Source organism: Notothenia rossii, assembly GCF_949606895.1.
Source record: "Notothenia rossii genome assembly, chromosome: 6".
NCBI lineage: Eukaryota > Metazoa > Chordata > Actinopteri > Perciformes > Nototheniidae > Notothenia > Notothenia rossii.
The window spans coordinates 61,370,609-61,390,131 of NC_136909.1; the positions used below are offsets into that span (position 1 = coordinate 61,370,609).

At 39.7% G+C, this 19,523-nt stretch overlaps 2 protein-coding genes across 5 annotated transcripts in view; both read left to right on the top strand.

Moving 5' to 3' along the window:
* LOC307045378 (uncharacterized protein) overlaps window positions 1-19,523 on the top strand; it is a 103,094-nt gene that overhangs the window by 37,321 nt on the left and 46,250 nt on the right. The window lies entirely within an intron of this gene.
* LOC307045374 (stromal membrane-associated protein 1-like) overlaps window positions 2,937-19,523 on the top strand; it is a 204,905-nt gene continuing 188,318 nt past the window's right edge. The window contains exon 1 of one of the 4 annotated variants that reach the window (XM_079691000.1): window positions 2,937-3,350. In XM_079691000.1, the coding sequence (XP_079547126.1) occupies window positions 3,233-3,350 (118 nt within the window). In that variant the 5' untranslated portion in view covers window positions 2,937-3,232. The remainder of the gene's footprint in view (window positions 3,351-19,523) is intronic. The other 3 variants (XM_079690999.1, XM_079691001.1, XM_079691002.1) reach the window with 3 other exon arrangements.

Here is a 19,523-nt window from a genome sequence, read left to right on the forward strand (position 1 = left end):
ATAAAATATATATATTTTTGAAATATATATTTTATTTAATATTTTCTTTTAAATTTAATATTTTTTTAAATATTTTTTTTTGTATGTGGGAAGAGGTGGGGCGGCGCCACTAGCGACCCTATGGGCCAGCCGCCACTGGACACGTCACATCACATGAACGCGCCGGGCGGCGCGGTCCCGTGGGTTAGACGCACGTTCATAATGCAGAGGGAAATAACTCTCAGAATAATGTTATTAGCACATTTTTACAAATTTAGGAACGAATGTTTTTAATAAGGGCTATACAAGTGTTCATACTGGGTAGTTTATTTAATTAAAAAAAAAAAATCCAACGACTTACAGACCATTCTTTCCCCATGTAAGTGGGAAAAAGTGTTTCCGGGCCTGTCAACCAAACGAAAGTGAAGTACCGCCGTTTGGCCAGCACGAATATTTTCATCTGAGTCCGGCGCACTTCCTGGGGGCTTGCTCGCCGCGCCTCGTTCTCAAGGCTGCGGGCATCTTTGTGGCGCGAGATTTCAACGTCTCATGTAGGCGAGCCTCCAGAGCAAGTCGGACAAAATGACTAGCCATCATGCAATGCACTAGCAAGACGTTGATCGCAATTGCGCAGGTCTGCGCAGGTCTCGCTTGTCTCAAACAAGCCTAGCAGCTCTCACCACCGATTTTTAATCCTAATCATCATCTTCACCACGATCATTTATGTTTATTTTCGCCGAATTCACATGAAAGCACTGACAAATATGAATATACTGTAGTCAACTTCATTAAAACCTTATTAACGTGCCTAAACTCAGTAATTCACCATTTCTATGCATGACAACACACTTTGTCCGTGTTTGGCTCTCTCGCCGCACAGTGAAGTGTTCCCGCATTGACGTCACTTCCGGCTTCCCCCAAAACTTCAAAATGAGTCGAAGGAATTTCCCCGCGATGTTCGAAATTATTGATATTTATTGGAAAGGTATCGCACCTTCTTTTTTAAACTGACGGTTCGAGATGACTTGTAGCCCAATATTTAATTGCACAACAGTTGTCGGCATGCTGTCACAGGCTCTTTAAAGGTTGTGGTTATGAGTCATGGCAGTGCCTGTTGCCGTGGTCCTGCCTGATGCATGGCACACATGCTTTTGGCAGCACCTGGAAGATTGATGACATCGACTTATATCCATCTTCTTATGCTACACATTATCTGTTCTAACATTTGAACTGTCTATGCTGTAAATGTTTTTTCTATTTTCCGTTTTTACACACAACATCTATTGCACGTCTGTCCATCCTGCGAGAGGGATCGTCTTCTGTAGCTCGCCCTGAGGTTTCTAAAATGTTTCCACAATAATCGTGGGGATTCATGGCTTCATACACTGCAAGGATATTAAGACATACGCTGTACACACTGTTAAGTCCCCTGAGAAAATGTGCAATTTGTGATAATGGGTTATATAAATAACGTTTGATTGATAAGAAAGATTCGATTCTATCTCTTTTTGTCATGATTCATCTATATAAAAACCTGTCTGAAAATGAGCTCATCAGATTTTGCCCCTTTGTGATGTCACAATGTTTTTATGGGTTGTGCAAACATTAACCAATAACCAACCAACGTAACACTTGAATCTCCTCCTAGAGCATCATTGTGTATTTTTAAACCAATCACTTCTCAGAGGGGCGTGGTCAGCAGCAGCTCATTAGCATTTAAAGCTACAGGCACAGAATCAGCCCTTTTGGAGCTGAGCTGTGGCTCAATGGATAGAGTGCTGGACTTCGACAGTCAGCATGTCGTTGTTTCCCTGGTGACACTTCCCCCCAAATTGCTCCTGTGGGGATTTTCCACAGTACTGAATGTATGTTAGTCGCTTTGGATAAAAGCATCTAACAAATGACATGTAATGTAATGTAATTGGAACAGGGCTGAAACAGAGGGGATTATGGGATGCTGCAATGATCTGTTTGGCATTTCAGCCAAACACTTCAGAGACCTGTTTTGTATATACCTGAGACTTATAATATATTGTTGAAAAATAGTATAATAGGGGTCCTTTAAGAGCAAATCAATCATCAATATTCTCATAAACAATAATTTATGCCATTCCTCAGTTCTAGTCCTATAAGTGTAGGGAAGCGTTGCCTCACTGGTGGCTCGAAATTAGTTAAAAGTTGTTGCAGATGAGATTCTATGAGTAGTAATTTTCAAAACAGTCACTAACAGCTTAACCACATTATACCTGAACGTGTGCCAAAGACTAGCAGACTGTGGGACTTATTTCTAAATGTAATTGGATATTGTGTCACTAAACGTTTTATTTTTTATGTTATTTGTTTTTCTTGTTTTTATGTCCTAAGTATATTTTATGTTGCATTGTTTGAGGGACTTAAGGTGTTCATTGCCAACATTACAATGCTTTTCTCCGTTTCACAATTAAAGCTTTGAATCCTTGAATCAGGACATGAAGGAACAGCATTTTAGAAAAAAATTCCCTAATTAGTACATCTACTGGAGCTCTGGCTGAGAGTGACAACTTAATCCTGAAGAGACACACAAAAACAGACATTTACACAATCAGTGTATGTTACAGAGGGAAGCATGGAATCACGTGTCCTTTTTCTCTTTTCAGACATTCGGAGTGTGTGGTGAGCTAATTTGAGTTACCACTGTATAACGTACAATTAAGGTATATACATACATACATTCATTCTGAATACTTTCTTTTACATAGATTGCAAATCAATAATATATAACATATTATCTTATATATAATGCATTTTTTGAAATGCATGTACCGCTTAAAATGCAGCTCAGTGTTTTATAAATTGGCCATATATTTGTAACAATTCCTGCACATAATAGCTAGGCTAGTCTGGGTGTCTCTTTTATCTTGCTGTCCTTGTTTTATCTAAAGGTCTTCTGCATGTGTGTCCTTGACAGGCATGTAGTATACATTCAGAGCTCCTGGAAACATATGAATTGTGTTCAAACCAGGTTCAAACATAGTGAAAGCTGATTCTGTTTCTGATTCACGAGCTGGTATAGATGAATTCCGACGGTCGTGAACGCAGCAGGGATGATGCTGCCTTACATTCATGATATTAACTTGTGAGCAGGTTGCAAGCTAGCAAGCGGTGCAGAGCAGCTAACAGGGGATGTGCCGCTGTCGTGTTAACACAGGCTGAGGACTCCAAGGTGTTTTTACAGGCTCTAAATAAGCGGGACTCACTCCCAAACTTTGGCGAAATGACGACACGCTCGGAGAGAGAAAAAGCCCAGAAACTGAACGAGCAGCATCAGGTCATTCTGTCTCAGCTGCTGAGGGAGGAAGCAAACAAGCACTGTGCTGACTGTGATGCGAAAGGTAAGGAAGACAGTGTTTTCTGTTAACTCCATGTTAGAAATGTGAACAGGTGAAATTATGTGGCAGCTAACGGCTCAAGCTAGAAATATCATAACGCTTTCCAGATGGGAGTCACTTATGAGGAGCTATGCTTTCCTCTTAACCTATTGTTTAATACCCAGAATGTGTCATTTCGATTAAACATGTTTATTTTATTTTTATTTTCAATATATTTATGTTGTACAATGCAAACAAATGCATTGCCGTTCAGTTAGGGAATCACAAGGCACATTATTGAGCGACATTTGTGCAAGCAATCTCAACAACCAACAACTTCCGTTTAACAATTTCAAAATAAAATACCCATTGCTGTTTGATTTTATCTGATAGTTAGGAGAACAAATAATAATCTTAGGGCAATCAGTACTTTAATACATGAGCTATTACAGGATGTTATCTGCATAATTGTGTCATACAATTCAGATGGAAAATTAACACCTTGTTTGTCCTTTTTGTTGTTTATCAAGTCATTATTATTTACATAATATATGCTAAGCAATGTTGGGATTTGGATTGACCAGTAAGCATACTTTGTTTATCTTTTTATTTCTCACCATGTTTGCATTTGTGGTTTTCAAAAATGTTTACTAAACAATTCATTCTTATTTTGAAATCAGATGGCCTCTACTTCCGTTTTTGTGTTTGTAGGGCTGCGGCTAACTTGATGAATGTGTTGCTGACGGTATCGATGTCATGTCCTTGACTGTTTTATTTATGAGCGGAAAACGTGCGTGTGTTGCGTTGGCAACATTAAATTAAAGGTGTCGTTTTCTCGTTGAATCTCTCTTTGAGAAGCAGAAGCCAACATGAGATGCTGTAGGTGTGTTGCAGCTGCAGCCAACATGAGATGCTGTTGGTGTGTTGCAGCTGCAGCCAACACCTTTCTGCATCTGACATTCCCTCCTTGGCATATGCACCCCAAAACCCCATTAAAAGTTTATGATTCTAACGCAGATATTCATAACATATTTTTATTTTATTTTATTTTTATTTAACCAGATAAAAAGCATTGAGATAAAATCTCATTTACAATGCTGACCTGGCCAAGAAGGCAGCAACGTTACACATAACACATAACACAAACATATAAAATACAGAGAACATAACTAAGAAAACAAAAGACGAAAAAAAGCAGTTACTACATTGTGCACATTAGGACAGTAAGAAAGGCACTACTTATTACTGCAAGAGCAGGTGGTGGTAAGGACTTCTGACAACTTCAATTTAAAACAGGCTATAGAAACAAGTGCCGTCAGTTTGAGGCGTGATTGAAGGTCATTCCAAGACCAAGGACCATAATAAAAGAGACTCCTTTTTCCAGCCTCAGTCCGCACAGCAGGAACCTGGAACCGTATCAAGGCACTGGATCTGAGGTTGTAAAAGTCACAAACTGGAGCAAATCTGGCACATATGTAGAGTGGAAGATTTCCTAAAATGGCTTTATACATTAATAAAAACCAATGCTGCATCCTACGCATAGTGAGTGAGGACCATCCAGTTAGGCTATACAGTGTGCAATGATGAGTCCTATAGGGTGCATTTGATATATAACGCAGTGCAGCATAGTAGAGTGGGTCAAGTTTGGCCAAGACAGTGGGACAGGCAAATCTATAAATGGTGTCACCGTAGTCCAGCTGGGACAGGAATAAGCCAAAAATATTCCTCAAAGAGTGTGCTTTAATCTTAAGGAACCACGTTTGATTCAGCATACATCTAATACATTGTATATACATTTACATTTTAGAATTTGCAAGCCATAATTTGAGAATTCCCAAATATCAGCGGCATCAACTTAAAAATAACATATTATTGTAAATACACTTTCCACAATTTATCTTGCAAATTGCCACAGGATCGTGACTTCTGCTGAAGATGCGTTTTTTGTTGATGTATTATCTGTTAATTTCCCCCTCATCCTTCATGTTCATCCCATAGCATTTCTACATGCTAGGCTGGTGATGTAGCTACCAGCAGGCACAACGTGGAAGGTTAAGGCAATTTAACGTAAATCACCCAGCCCAGAATATAGTTCAATAATCGTTTCAGACTTATATTTAGTGCAGTTTCAGGTATTGCAAATCAACCATATTGTAACCTCTTTCGTTCTGTTGTTTATTTTCTTGGTACAGTTTAAATATCAAAAATCCAACATTTAGTTCTCTCCACAAATACCAAAATGTATTTTCCCAAAAACTATTTCATGGAGTTTTCTGATGGAGAAAAAAACAAATGTATTGTCCACAGTTTGTGTTATATTGACTGGACTTCTTTCTGCGGGTTGATTATGAAGTTATTACCCTACCCGTTAATAATCCAATGCAGAGGCAATAATGTTATATAATACATTATTTTATATATATTAAATATTTATCTATTTATTCTTATATAGTCTTTTATATAAAACTGGCCCTTTGAGTGCAACCATGATGCTAATGTGGCCCAAGTTGAAATTGAGTTTGACACCCCTGCCTTAGCAGCTTTATGTTAGTGAAAATGAACAACCTCTGGAATGTCCAAATAGACCAAATTTAGAATCGAGTATTCAACTAAGATGTATAATGACAAAAGATACCTGTTCAAAGTCCAGCTTTTTACTGAACTCAATATTTCCTCGCACAGCCTTCCTCAACATATTGACTTTTCTCAGTTCTCATACTATTGTTAGTTGGACTTCATGACCTTGGAAAGTGCCAGCATGCCATGAGATCAATCAATCAATCAATCAATCAATCAATCAATCAATCAATATTTATATAGCCCAATATCACAAATGTTACATTTGTCTCAGTGGACTTCACAGTTTGTACAGAATATCAGTATGACAACACAACACCCTCTGTCCTTAGACCCTCACATCTTACAAGAAAAACCCACAGTTTAAAGGGAAAAATGGGAGAAACCTCAGGGAGAGCAACAGAGGAGGGATCCCTCTCCCGGAACGGACAGACGTGCAATAGATGCTGTGTGTAAATCGAAGAGATAATACATTTTACAGCATAGGTAGACCAAATGTTTGGGTAGACCAAATGTTTGGAAATGCATGTGTCTATAATAAGAAGATGAAGATGTGTTTGGAATCAGCGAGACAACAAGTTAATTGACATCATCTGTAGGGGGACTTTTAGATTATCAACATTAAAATATTGTGCCCAAGGTGTAGAAAGTCACATTAGCGTAATACTAATAAAGAAATGGATTCACAAGAAATATGTAGGTTTTTTCTATACGTTGTGATTTTGTTTTATATTGGTTGTTGTCTTGCCAATACATTCCCAAGTCCTTGTTCACTCCCTCTTTCCTTTTATACTGTATATTACAGCTTTTTGTTAATGGTCATTATCAAAATCTCTAGTACATGCTTTTACTTTGCATGGAGCAATGGATTATCCCAATACTATATTTATCGTGACGGAATTTCAGTTTTGTAACAGTTGCTCCAATTTACAATAACAACAAATATAGAATAAAAATATCTTTATAAACATAGGGAGTTAAAGTAAAAATGTGTCAATACAATATACACAGTGGTGATTAGTATTAATTAGGGCTGTCAAACGATTAACATTTTTAATCAGATTAATCACAGCTTAAAAATTAATTAATCATGATTAATCACCATTTGAACTATGTCTAAAATATGCCATTTCTTTATGTATATTGTTGTGGGAATGGAAAGATAAATGAAAGAAGGCGGATATATCCATTTAACATACAGTATGTATGTTTATTATAACATTGTTCTGTGTGTCAAAATGAAAGACAGCCCACACACCTATCAATCATCAAACCGTGGGGTCTTATTTCATTACGTGTTGATTTCTATCAACACGTAATGTTCTATCGATGTAGGCCTATATAGAGATGCACTACCGCAAAAGTATTCTCCGTCAGGACTTCCTGCAACAACACCACGCCGTTATCTTGATTCTGATTTGCCAGAAGACATTATCAGAGATGTTCTATTGAGAAGACGATCACTACGTGACAAAAGTTTTCAAAAACGTTTCTAGTCTTCGGTATTTCCAGACAAGTGGCTACTGAAATCAATCTTACTAACTGCTGTCTGTGCAATTTACTCAGCACGAGTTGGCAGACTTTATTTTGCTTACTTTAATATCTTTTTTCAAGGTGGGGATAAGCCATTTCTTGGTATGGCTGTAGCCTACCCCAGCGCTGCCACTGGTGGGATGTATGGGGCGGGCCATTCTGCGCATGCGTTAAATATTTTTAACGCAGTTAATTCAAAAAATTAATTACCGCCGTTAACGCGATCATTTTTGACAGCATTAGTATTAATACAAGATGTACCTGATTTGCACCGTTTGAAAGGGTTTGGTTAATAATGAAAGCCTGTATATAAAAAGTGATATCAGTTGATAAGTGTTCTCTGCAGTGGTCAGTGAATTCATCGTGCAGCCTGAGGCATGTTTACTTATGTTACTCACAAAGCAGCAGCAGCAGCATCCAGCCATGCCTGATGAGTCATATTCTATATGTCACTGCTATTTTTATCCAAACAATAATTTATGTTGTGTAGAAGCCTCAGGAATTAAAATGAGTTAACATGTGAAGTTAGGCATGAGGGAGCTGCCCAGCCCTTTAGCAGAGTTTTACAAACACAGCAGGCAGTCATAGACCTAATTGATTTAAAAACAAGCTTTTGTTCAACGGCTGATTTAGTGCTCAGACTGCAGTCAGTGCTGACTCACCTGAGACACTGCTCTCCACCCTCACTGTTTACTCTACGTGTGTGTGTGTGTGTGTGTGTGTGTGTGTGTGTGTGTGTGTGTGTGTGTGTGTGTGTGTGTGTGTGTGTGTGTGTGTGTGTGTGTGTGTGTGTGTGTGTGTGTGTGTGTGTGTGTGTGTGTGTGTGTGTGTGTGTGTGTGTGTGTGTGTGTGTGTGTGTGTGTGTGTGTGTGTGTGTGTGTGTGTGTGTGTGTGTGTGTGTGTGTGTGTGTGTGTGTGTGTGTGTGTAGACTTTTGGTAACTATTGAACAGTTTTACCTCTTTGTACCTCCAACAGTTATTCCACTGATTTCATCTTTAAAGATGCATTTTGATCAAAGTTTATCACATTTTATTTTTATTGTAAAATTAGATTAGATAAAATATACTTTATTCTTTCCAAATGTGAAACATTTGTTGTCACAGCGGCAGAAAGTTAACATGTTTCACACATTAAAAGTTAAAATATAATAAATAAGTTAGAAATAAAAATAAAAGATAAACAGTAAACATGTTTATCAATAGAGTATAATAAAATACTGAATACATTAAATGTTGCAAAATTGGGCTAGAGTAGAAGAAACACACACACGCTGTTAGGATTTGTTGGGGGGGGGGGCTGTGAGCTGGCACATGCCCCCTCTGTGCTGCCTCAGCAGATCTTGCCGCTGCAGGCCCTCTGACGGCTCGTCCTTGGTCCGCTCTGCTGTCACACACACAGGAACACTGCCACCGGCCTTCACACGCTAATGTGGAGCGAGCAGCTTGATACACACCTGTAGGGAGTTTATCAATGGAGTTTCCTTTAGAGGCGTGAAGGACGAGTTAGCCTGGCACTGTCGAGGGAAGAGACGTGCATCTGTGACAGGCTGTGATAGAGGCTGGAAGGCTCAACAGGGTTCATGCTGCAACATTATTAAACGGTACTGCTAGTTAAGATCATATGGCACATCTGGAGATTTCTCGAGAGACCATCCCAGTGTTTTTTTTACCCAGGTGTGCTGAATGATGAATCCAACTTTATCATAAATTACAGGGACATGGCAGATGTTTCATTATTGGCAAAGATAACACGAGTACAACACTATAAGAGCAGAGTCGTGCAGATGCTCTGGCACATGAGATGAGTGATGATTTATTTTTGTTGGCCGACCCAGAAGTTAGCAGCCCAAGGGTTTCCTTGAAAAAAAGCAATGAGATTTTTTTCCGTTAGATTTCAGAGAATTGCAGAAAATAACATCTGCTGCAAAGATACTTTGATCAAGCTCACTCGTTTTGTTCAGCAGGATAATCTCCACATATTAAAATCACATTTATATTAGTCAAATAGTAAATGAAAACACAATACAGTAAGTAAGAGGCTAACAGTAGGCTATAAACAAACTAAAAGCGGCTAATGTTTATTGTCATTACGTTGAGTAGTCTCATTTAGTCAATTGTTGGCAACCACCGTTTTTAAGACGCATACAGGTAGCAGCATTTAGTAAAACACCGTACTAAGTACAGTTTTTATGAATATACTAATCTAGTGTATTATATTATATCAATATTTCCAAATGTTGAAATGTTTCTTAACTTAATATAACAAAGTGTGCTTACAAGGCCCTTAAACTTATACAGTATGAGGTTTGAAAATATTTTGAAGGAAAACCAACTAATAAGCTACTGTAATTGATACTTTGTTTGAGGATAGCTTGTGGAAAAAGAAAGAAGATGACTCATTTGCATTGTTCGCCAGGTCTAAAAAAAAACGCAAACATTTCCAAAACACTTAAAAGTTGAAAGTGGTGAAAATGAAACTTCCTTCCCAAGGCACCAAACACATTTTAAAATTACAAAATGTTACAAAAGACTTAACACCATGTGTGTGTTTTGTAACATTTTAAAAATACAAAATTTTAAAAAAGACTTAACACCATGTGTGTGTTTTGTTCTGTTTTTTGAAATGTTGTGTTTTGAACTAATAATAATACTACATTGAGCAAACCTGTTTGTTGTTTGGATGAGATTTGTGGTGAGTGGACAGTTTGTGGTCTTTTTGGTCTCTTCCATGCAAATTAGCTCTATACCCAGTTGCTTTCAGTAAAGCCTCTTACACACCAAAGAACGCGTCGCCTGACGTCTCCTGCGTCTTGGCCATGTTTCACACTGGAACACACCGCAAAGACTTCAGCCGACGGCCAAGTTGCTCGTACTAACTATGCGTGAGTGGCAATAACTCTCCTTACCAGCAGGCGGTGGTAGTGTGTATTCGTCATTCAAAAGAGGCAACAACCGGAAGACAGACTGCGTGATAACCGAGAGAAGAAGAACAGACTGCGTGATGTAAACAAACAACAAATAGCGTGTGTGTTCCATTTTCACTCTACAACGAGAAGCTCATGGGGCTTTCCCGAACCTGTATCGAGAGCTGGAGTTAAATGAAATCTCAGATTTGCCTTCTTAATAGTTTGTTTGGGTCCCTCGTTTCGCTTCTCATGCACTGATTTGCTAAGCTGAACAGCCACTCAGAGCCAAAGGCTATGGGCTCAGAACAGTCTCATAATACACACATGCACACAGAAGGATTCACACTTGTATTTCCGGATCCACACTTGTGTTTTTCAATGCACACACAAATGTGTTCCGTTTCATATACATGTAAATAAAATCCAAATACAGAAAAAAGTTTTACATATGTATTTTTGATCCACACATATTTGTTTTCCGTTTAAATCCCCTGAACCTCCAAACACAAACCGCTTTCTGTGCATGGATCGCTGTGCATTCATGTGTGGGTCTTTTGAGACTCCCCTGACGGTCAGCCGATTCTTACTTGTAATTGTTTCTATCTATAGCCAATCAGATGTCTCCTCAATTCTAAGCCAATCACGTGAGCGCGCCCCCACGAGGGTAGATTTCTTGCGTTCATGACGTAGCACTTCATGTACGCATTTTGCGCAGTCCGGAGCTGACGGGTCCATGGAGCCTGCCTACAGGCGCTAGTCTCAGGACACCTCCACTCTCAGTACATTGCCACTTTCCGAACAGGAAATGCACGCAAATACAAGCATTTATATTATTAAGGTACAGCGCCGCTTTCCGAACCATTGATGAATGCTTGTGTGTACACAAAAACGGCAGGCAAAACCGTTTTAAATGTGTGTTTCCTGTATGGCGAATACAGCTGCTTTATACAATTTATGTCTGTTTGAAGTTGTTGTGAGTGTGGAGGGAGCGGCTACAGGTTAGCTTAGCCTAATCGATCAGTGCACTACGAAGCCAGTGCTAGACAGTGAACTGTCAACGGGTGGGAGCCCCGCCGGTCATTATCGGCCGATATTCACTCTTAATAGTTTGATCGGTGCTCTCTATTAAGGCCGATCAGGAGAGCTGGATCTGATCGATATGGACATAAACGCGAGTGAACGCGAGAGAGAGAGATCAGATCAGCTGCTGAGTCTGACGAAGACACGCAGCTCTGCATGATCACCTGAAGCTCAGCTCTCTGTTTAGCGAGCTGAATACGCAAAATGCGTATATGAAGTGTCATGAACGCAATAAATCATACCCTCGTGGGGGCGCGCTCATGTGATTGGCTTAGAATGAAGGAGACATCTGATTGGCTATAGATAGAAAAAATTACAAGTACGAATCGGGTGACAGTCAGGGGAGTCTCAAAAAACCCACACACGAAAGCACAGCGATCCATGCACAGAAAACGGGTTGTGTTTGCAGGTTCAGAGGTTTTAAACGGAAAACAAATGTGTGGATCAAAAATGCATATGTAAACCTTTTTTCTGTATTTTGATTTTATTTACATGTATATGAAACGGAACACATTTGTGTGTGCATTGAAAAACACAAGTGTGAATCCTTTTGCGGATCATGAAATTGAAGTGTGAATCCTTCTGTGTGCATGTGTGTATTATGAGACTGTTCTGAGCCCATAAAAGGCCGTCGTCCTCCCGATTCAACATGTCAAATCGGCGGCGGAAGGTGTCGGCACGGCCGAAAAGACAGCATAGCCGTGGGAACATGTTTCCAATGGGGGGTGCTGTGGGGATGACACGAGGGCCGGTTCTGACCAATTTGCTGCCCTAGGCAAGATTTTAGCTGGCAATGGAAAAACCTCTACAAAAGTCCAATACACTACAAATAGAGAAACGTATTGACATGGTGGACAGCTTATATAAAAAGGGTTCAAATTTATTTAGTATTGCATGAACATGTTTTAATTGGGGGGTTCACTTCACATCCTCTAGGGGTGTCCGGGGGTGCCCCCCGGGAAGATTTTTTTTAACATTTTAAAGTAAAATGCTTCTATCTGGTGCACTTTGAGCGCCCAATTAATTAACAACTCTAAACACCCATATGAAAAAGATCGGTTTGCATTTTATTAATCAAATCATATAAACATAACCAATAACCTACCATAACCAATAAAAAATAAATGTAGGTTAACTTATTTTATTTTTGTGGTTCACTTACATCTTATTTTACCTAGTTAACATTTATTTATTTATGCATATTTTTAAATCTCTCCAGTTTTAAACAATATTTTTGATTTACTGTCCTATAGTATACATTGGAATGATTTCAAACCTGTTTTTATTCATCCTAATAATTATAAAGGTGTGCCTCTTTACTTAATTATGAATGTTGTTACATCAAGGCTGAACATTTGTTTTAAAAAAAAATTATATTTGTATTTAATCTTGTGGAAGTGCATGTCCCCTGTCCTCCACCAGGGGGTGCTGCAGCACCCTCAGCACAGAGTCCTGCACGGGTCTGATTTTCAAGACCCGCTCCCGCCCCGCGCCCGCGACGTGCAATACCGAACCCGCCCCGCTACCCGCACATATTGCCAATTAGTTCCGCAACCCGACCCGCCCGCACAAGATCCGCAACCCGACCCGAACCCGCATATATATGAGCAGTGAAAACGTGCAATTATTAACACACGCAGTTGCATATTTGGCTCAAAAAGCCTGGGATGTTGGTTATTTTCTCCATCTAGGATGACACCAAAAGCCTCCCAGACGTTGGATTTCGCTCTTGAGGAAGAGTTATTGAAAATGCTGTATTCTCCGCTAGAGAACTTCACCTCAGCCATTCAGAATGTGGTGCGCTCAGCAACAGATAGATGCGCTGCAGAGGTTATGATTATGCTCGGTCCCGCGGAGGAGAGGTCTGAGGATTTAAACATTAAACTAAATTATTATTAGTTAAATATATTTATTATACAACACCCGCAACCCGACCCGCATCATCTTTGTTTTACCCAGAACCGAACCCGGAAAAAAGCGTTAGAAAAAATACCACCCGCAAATCACCTTTTTTGCGGGTCACCCGTCGGGTACCCGCGGATACCCGACCCGATGCAGGACTCTGCCTCAGCACCCCTACTTCCCACGGCCCTGGGTGCACTACACACCAATCTGAGTAGGGCGACAGGATGCTCATCGACGGCCCGACATCTATCGACGCCGAAAATCGGCTTGGTGTGTAAGGAGCTTAACACCTAGCCAACACATCAGCCCTTCCTTTAGATTATTATAATCAGCTTTTGTTGAAACCTTTAGTGTTGTTTTGACTATTTGATCAGTATTTGACACATGGTTTGAGTTTATGGTTGTCTGTCCAGGGTAAACATAGTCTGGCTTTATCCACTTTTCTGTATTAAGCAGCAGGTGGAACTATCACTATGCATCCATCCAAGATGCTGAATCCTGTGGCCCACAGGCTCACTAATGCTGCTATAGTATCATTCATCTCCTTCCTATTGAAAACATTCTCAGGGTTTTGTCTAAACCAGGTAACAGGGGCGTCCTCTTAACAAAATAAACATTTCCCCCTAAAGTGATGCCAGAAAACAATATTTCTGTTCGTCAAAAAAATATATGCAAAAAAAAAAAATAAGATCTTCGCCACAGTATTGCCCTCATACTATATTTTTCTAGAAAAGCCCCTGAATCTTATAGACATAATAAACCATGTCCCAGATTGTAGACTAAGTTATTTTATTCCCTCAAACACTCTAGCTGTTTCAGTATTTATTTCCTCCGATAATGTTTCCTCAGTGTCCATGAGTTGTGATTTATAAACTGTGTTGACCATAATGTTCCTCCATTTGTTACAATGAGACTAGATGATGAGTTTGTATCTGTAATAATAGAGAGAAAAGCATTTAGTCCCTTTTTATAAAAGCAGTCTATCATCCCCATTACAGCCTCACTGAATCACACTATTGGACCAGCAGAGAGCAGCACTGCGCTTCTTTATTTCCCCTCATCGTCCTGCTCCTCACTCAATGTTTCTCCACTCTTCTCCGGCATGTTCTGTAGATTTTGGCAGCCTTCCTCTCAGTGATTAACTAACAAGATGTTTAATTAATTAGGAACTGGTTAACCTTTTTAAAGGAGCATAACACTGAATCAACGCAGCGAGGGTTTATTTTCTGGCCGGTGGCACCATTCAGCCTTGAGATGCTTTAATCATTTTTGTTGCTTATTCCTAGAAGTAGAAAGTAGATACATTAAATTGAGTCATGGATGAGTCCATTCAGACAAGTTCAAGTTCACAAAGCCTTCAAGCTTTAAACTTTGAACTCCCTGACCTATCCCGCTACAGACTTTTTATTATTTTTCCTCTAATATTTATCGTACAAGCTTGCAGGAATCACATCAGGAAATTCAGACGTTCCTTGTTTATTTTTTTATTTGTTGCTTGAGAGCATTTTCACAAAAAACATCAGCGTATGTTTTGCAAGATAAGGACAAGAAACACTATGACACATAGTGAGTGAAGATGGGGGATTTATTAATGCAAAGCCATGACCTCACCAAATCTGTCTACACAACGAAAAACATTTCTAATTCTCCTAATGTTCATTTATTTTTTCTAGTATAGAACATCCAAAAAACGTGTAATGCATGTTGTTATCACACTCTCTCTACTGGAGTGTGTACATGGTGCGCTCTAGTCCCCGAAAGCAATTTGGCTTCATTATCGGCAAAATGTGCAATTATAGATTTCCCTTATCTGCTCTCAAATATAAATCGTGCATCCCTAAAAATTATTCAGTGAAAATGATAATGCCTATATTGGCCTCTATAGTCTGCTGCAGGGACAACGTATTTGTATGCCAACCTGAAAGATAGTATCGCAAGGGCTCCCTTCGACTAAATCTAATGGGATTTTACCATTGGATTTTGGAATGTTGCAGAAAATAAGCTGTGTGGCAAACACACATTTATTATACTTGCGTCTGGCCGAGAAGGATCATCTCCACATATAGAAACCACATTGTAATTTTTGTAAGCGTAAATGCAATCTCGACAAGTAAAAGCTCACGCTAGGCTACACCAAGGTCACTTGGCTGCACATCACCACGGCTAAGCTAAAGGCGGCTAATGTTTTGGCATGAATGTTTAGTCGTCTCATTTAGTCACTTAGCTACTTACATTCTTGAGTGGGGTAATAACTGATATTTCATGTCCTAGAGAACAAGCTGAACATTTTTTCAGGTTTATTTGAAACAAATACCCTATTGTTTTTCCACTGTTCTACTTTGAGCAAATATTTTTTTTAGCACATTTTCTAAAAACTGGAATACTTTAGCAAATATGGTTGTTATTAAATGAAACATCACTCAGTATCATTTTAATTTTGAACAGAAAGAGAGCAAGCTCTCCCTTCCACACAGTACAGTACAGCATGTGTCTTCATCCTCTCCTCAGGATGACAGTTGGGACTTTCATTTCATGCTTGGCTGCCCCCCCCCACTTCCTCTCTCAGTTGGAAAGTTCCACTGTCACTCACCCAGACTGTCTGTCAGTCTGTGTGTCAGCTTGGAGGACTCTGTCTGCTCGTGTCTGTGTGTTTTTGTATATGCAGGCAAAATAAAAATCCATGCTGGAATGTTGTTTCTACCCCAAAATGATTGATGGACTCTGGAAGTTATCTCTGAGTTATCACATTTAGAAAGGTCAAGAGATAATCAACTGATACACAGTATGAATGCATCCAAACAGACAATGATGCAGTAAACTGTAGGTTAATATAGACCAGTGCAGTGGGTCAGCAGTCATAAACCAGAAGGGCTTCTACCAACCGAAGTCAAGGCTCCACTTTGAAGCAATCTCTATCATATTGCACATGCCTCCACATTACACCAAGTGCATGTCATTAGATAACAACACATTGTTCACCCAAGTATTGTTCACTCCATTGTTAGAAACCGTTCACATTTGATTCAAAACCTGTACCCAACTTTTTTCAGTTCTTTACTCTCTCTGTAATGACTAAAAACAAAGAACTTTTCACAAACCACAATACAATAAAACCCTTTCCTATGTTCCTTCTCGTCCTAACAAGTGTCTGTCAAAGTCTGTACCTGCAATCGCTTTGGAGTCTCCATTGTCGTGCTCATCTTGACTTGAAAAAACTCAAGGGTTGTTCCTTGTTCTCAGGTAGCAAAATCTGGCACTTTAGACTGATCTACCATGAATCGATACTTGATAGTTGCGAAGTAAATAAATCGGAAAAAATCAGGGGCAATCGGCAACATTTAGATTTTGATGTAGTTTAAACCCCCTACTACCCCTTTTATTTGTCAGAATCTTTATTATTGGGCATTTTAACCAGGGTGAGCTCTTAAAAGCTTCACTGTTTTTCACATTATAGTACCCTCTGTAATCTCACCTGTATTGACTTCAAAGTGAGATATTTCTCTCTAGGACAATTGGCTTCTTGAGGACTGATGTATTTGTGACGGATTGGTCTAGATTATAGCCTGACCCATACCAATGTCTGTGGCCAGAACATTTGAAATGATCCAACAGAGATGGTCCTGGGATGATTCAAAAATGTTTTTCGATACAAAATGTACTACACCGCTACCACAGGGATTCTTAAAGTAATAAAGGAATTCATTTGTCAGCAGTAATCAGATTACACTAAGTGGCTCGGAGGGATTTCTGATCATTATCTACAGGCAAGGGAACGCGTCAGTCAGTGCAGCAAAGGTTATCAGTCCTTATCATCTCAGAGAGGAATGTGATTGGCTGGTTGGAAAAGCCCAGCACAGATTAGCTAAAATACTTTTTATAGAATACCATACTAAAGATTTAGAGTATAAATGTGTTTGGGTGATCTGCGGTGTAATAAAAAATGATTTCCAGCCACGCATACATGTTTCACACGTGCTTTTTATGACACTATATGTAAACGAGACCTACATGTTTATTTTATTGCGTGTTTTAAAAGGTTATCTAAGAGCAGACCAACGGGAAGTCCAATCGCTGCAGATAGAGCTCAGCTTACAAAGGCTGAGCTGCTTTATTAAGGCTTAACACTCAGTCATCCCTGCCTTAATGCTCCTTTAGGCCTTCTAGCGCATTAGTGCCACTGCATTAACACACTGATGCTCTTACTCGAGACGGAACAAGCCCACTAGAATGTGTGCATCCCTGCTGCCATACAAGTGTCCCGGCTGAACCATAGCAATGTAGCCCGGATCTATAAAAGCTGATCCTTTGCTCTTGCTGCGTTCAAAGTCACTTTCAATCGTCAAATTGACAACGTTCTGGAGAGGGATGGAGCCAAGAGTGACGCTGAGAGGCTGTAGCCACCATCCCATTAAAATGATTTGACTTTCATTTCTGTCATCTGCTATCCATTTGTCCCCATGGAGATTTGGCAGAGCTAGGGTTGTTCTCTGCTACTTTAAGTATCATGGGTGATGCATTTGGACAACAGCTTTCTACAAGATGCTCCTAACCTGAACATGCAACACGAGATTCTGTAAAAATGCACAAGTGTGTTTTTAATTCTCACTTTCAGTCAGGTTAATGAACTTAAAATGCTTCAAAAGGCTGTTCATAATGTCGTACAGCGTTTTAAACCCCTTTTCATCAACTTTTAAAGGAGCTGCCAAGTAAAAATGTTAACTATCCATAACAGAAAATACGACAATCATTCCCACTTCATGCTGCAATTGGTCAGGTTTGCAGGGATGGAAAAGGCAAAGTTTAAACTACTTCTGTCTCAAAAGTACTTTAATTTTCTGTCTTTACAAAAATAAAAATAGTACCGGTACATGTAAAACAAATTGATGTGAGAATAAAAAAGGCTATGGTTTAAGTGTAACCATTCTGAGAAACAGATTGAAAACATTTTCTTTGAGACATGTTCAAGAACATGGGCCTTGTGATTGTCTGAATAAGTCAGTCAGTATTTTCTTTAGCATCTTATTGATTGGATAAGAATGCGTAAAAACTGATAGTTTTCCAAGCCCCTACCCCCTTTGATACTTTTGCAACAACGGGTCATTGATCCCAGATTGAGTTAGACATAAGCAGGCTTTTTAAGTTCTTTTTTTTCCTTTGCTGGAGTGAAAGCTTTAACAGCTCTAGCTGGTTAGCTATTTTGGCCTACTTTAGCTCCATTACTCAGTTGACATGTCTCTGACTTTTTAATGTTTCCAGCTGAATTGTTTAAAACGGTAATCTTATAATATGCTCCTACATTCAAATTTGTTGGCTAAATACATGATGGGATTATATCGTTCCAAAGACTGAGGCTATTGGCCGAGTTGGACGTCACCTAACAAGTAGTGATTTGATCTGGAGAGTAACAATTATGGCTAAAAAAGGACCGATTCCCAAACTGCCTTCCATAGATCAGGGGTCGGCAATCCCTGGCAGTGGCACGCGGCATCGTAACCAGTGGCACATTAGGAATAAGTGGAATAAGTGTGCAAAATATTCAAATTTTATTTTGGGATCCTGAACGAGACCGCCGCCAGGGCGCGTCTCCCCGTTACCTGCAGAAGGAAGCCATGCACGCAACGCAGCCCCGCTCTCTTTAACTCCAGGCGACTTTCTGCCACTTTCCTCCGTAGTGCAGTGCTGATCATTTCACCAGAGAGGAAACAGAGGCTGTGTCTTTAGTTGAAAGCCCAGTGGCGATCTGCTCATCTCTCATCGAAATAACATGCTACACATGTTCTGGAGAATCACAGAACGGACGGTCGTCCTTATTATTATGCTGTTTAAACCAATTGTTTACATTTTTTTGTTAAATTCGGCATCATGTAAGATAGGGATGCTCCGATCGATCAACCGCTGATCGATATCGGCCAATACTCACTCTCTGCCGATCGATCGGTGCTCTCTAAAAATGCCAATCGCGAGAGCCGATCACATGACGTAAAATACATGACACTTTTCTCTTTGCGCGGCAAAACAAGCTCGCCAAAATGGATTCACCAGTCTGGCAGTATTTTAAAGGTGACCTATCATGCAAAATGCACTTTTGTACGTCTTTTATACATGAATGTGTCCCCGGTGTTCCAGGGAACTCACCAAGTGTCAGAAAACACAACCCTCTTTATTTTCCTCCATACCCAAGTCTCTAAAAAAGGGG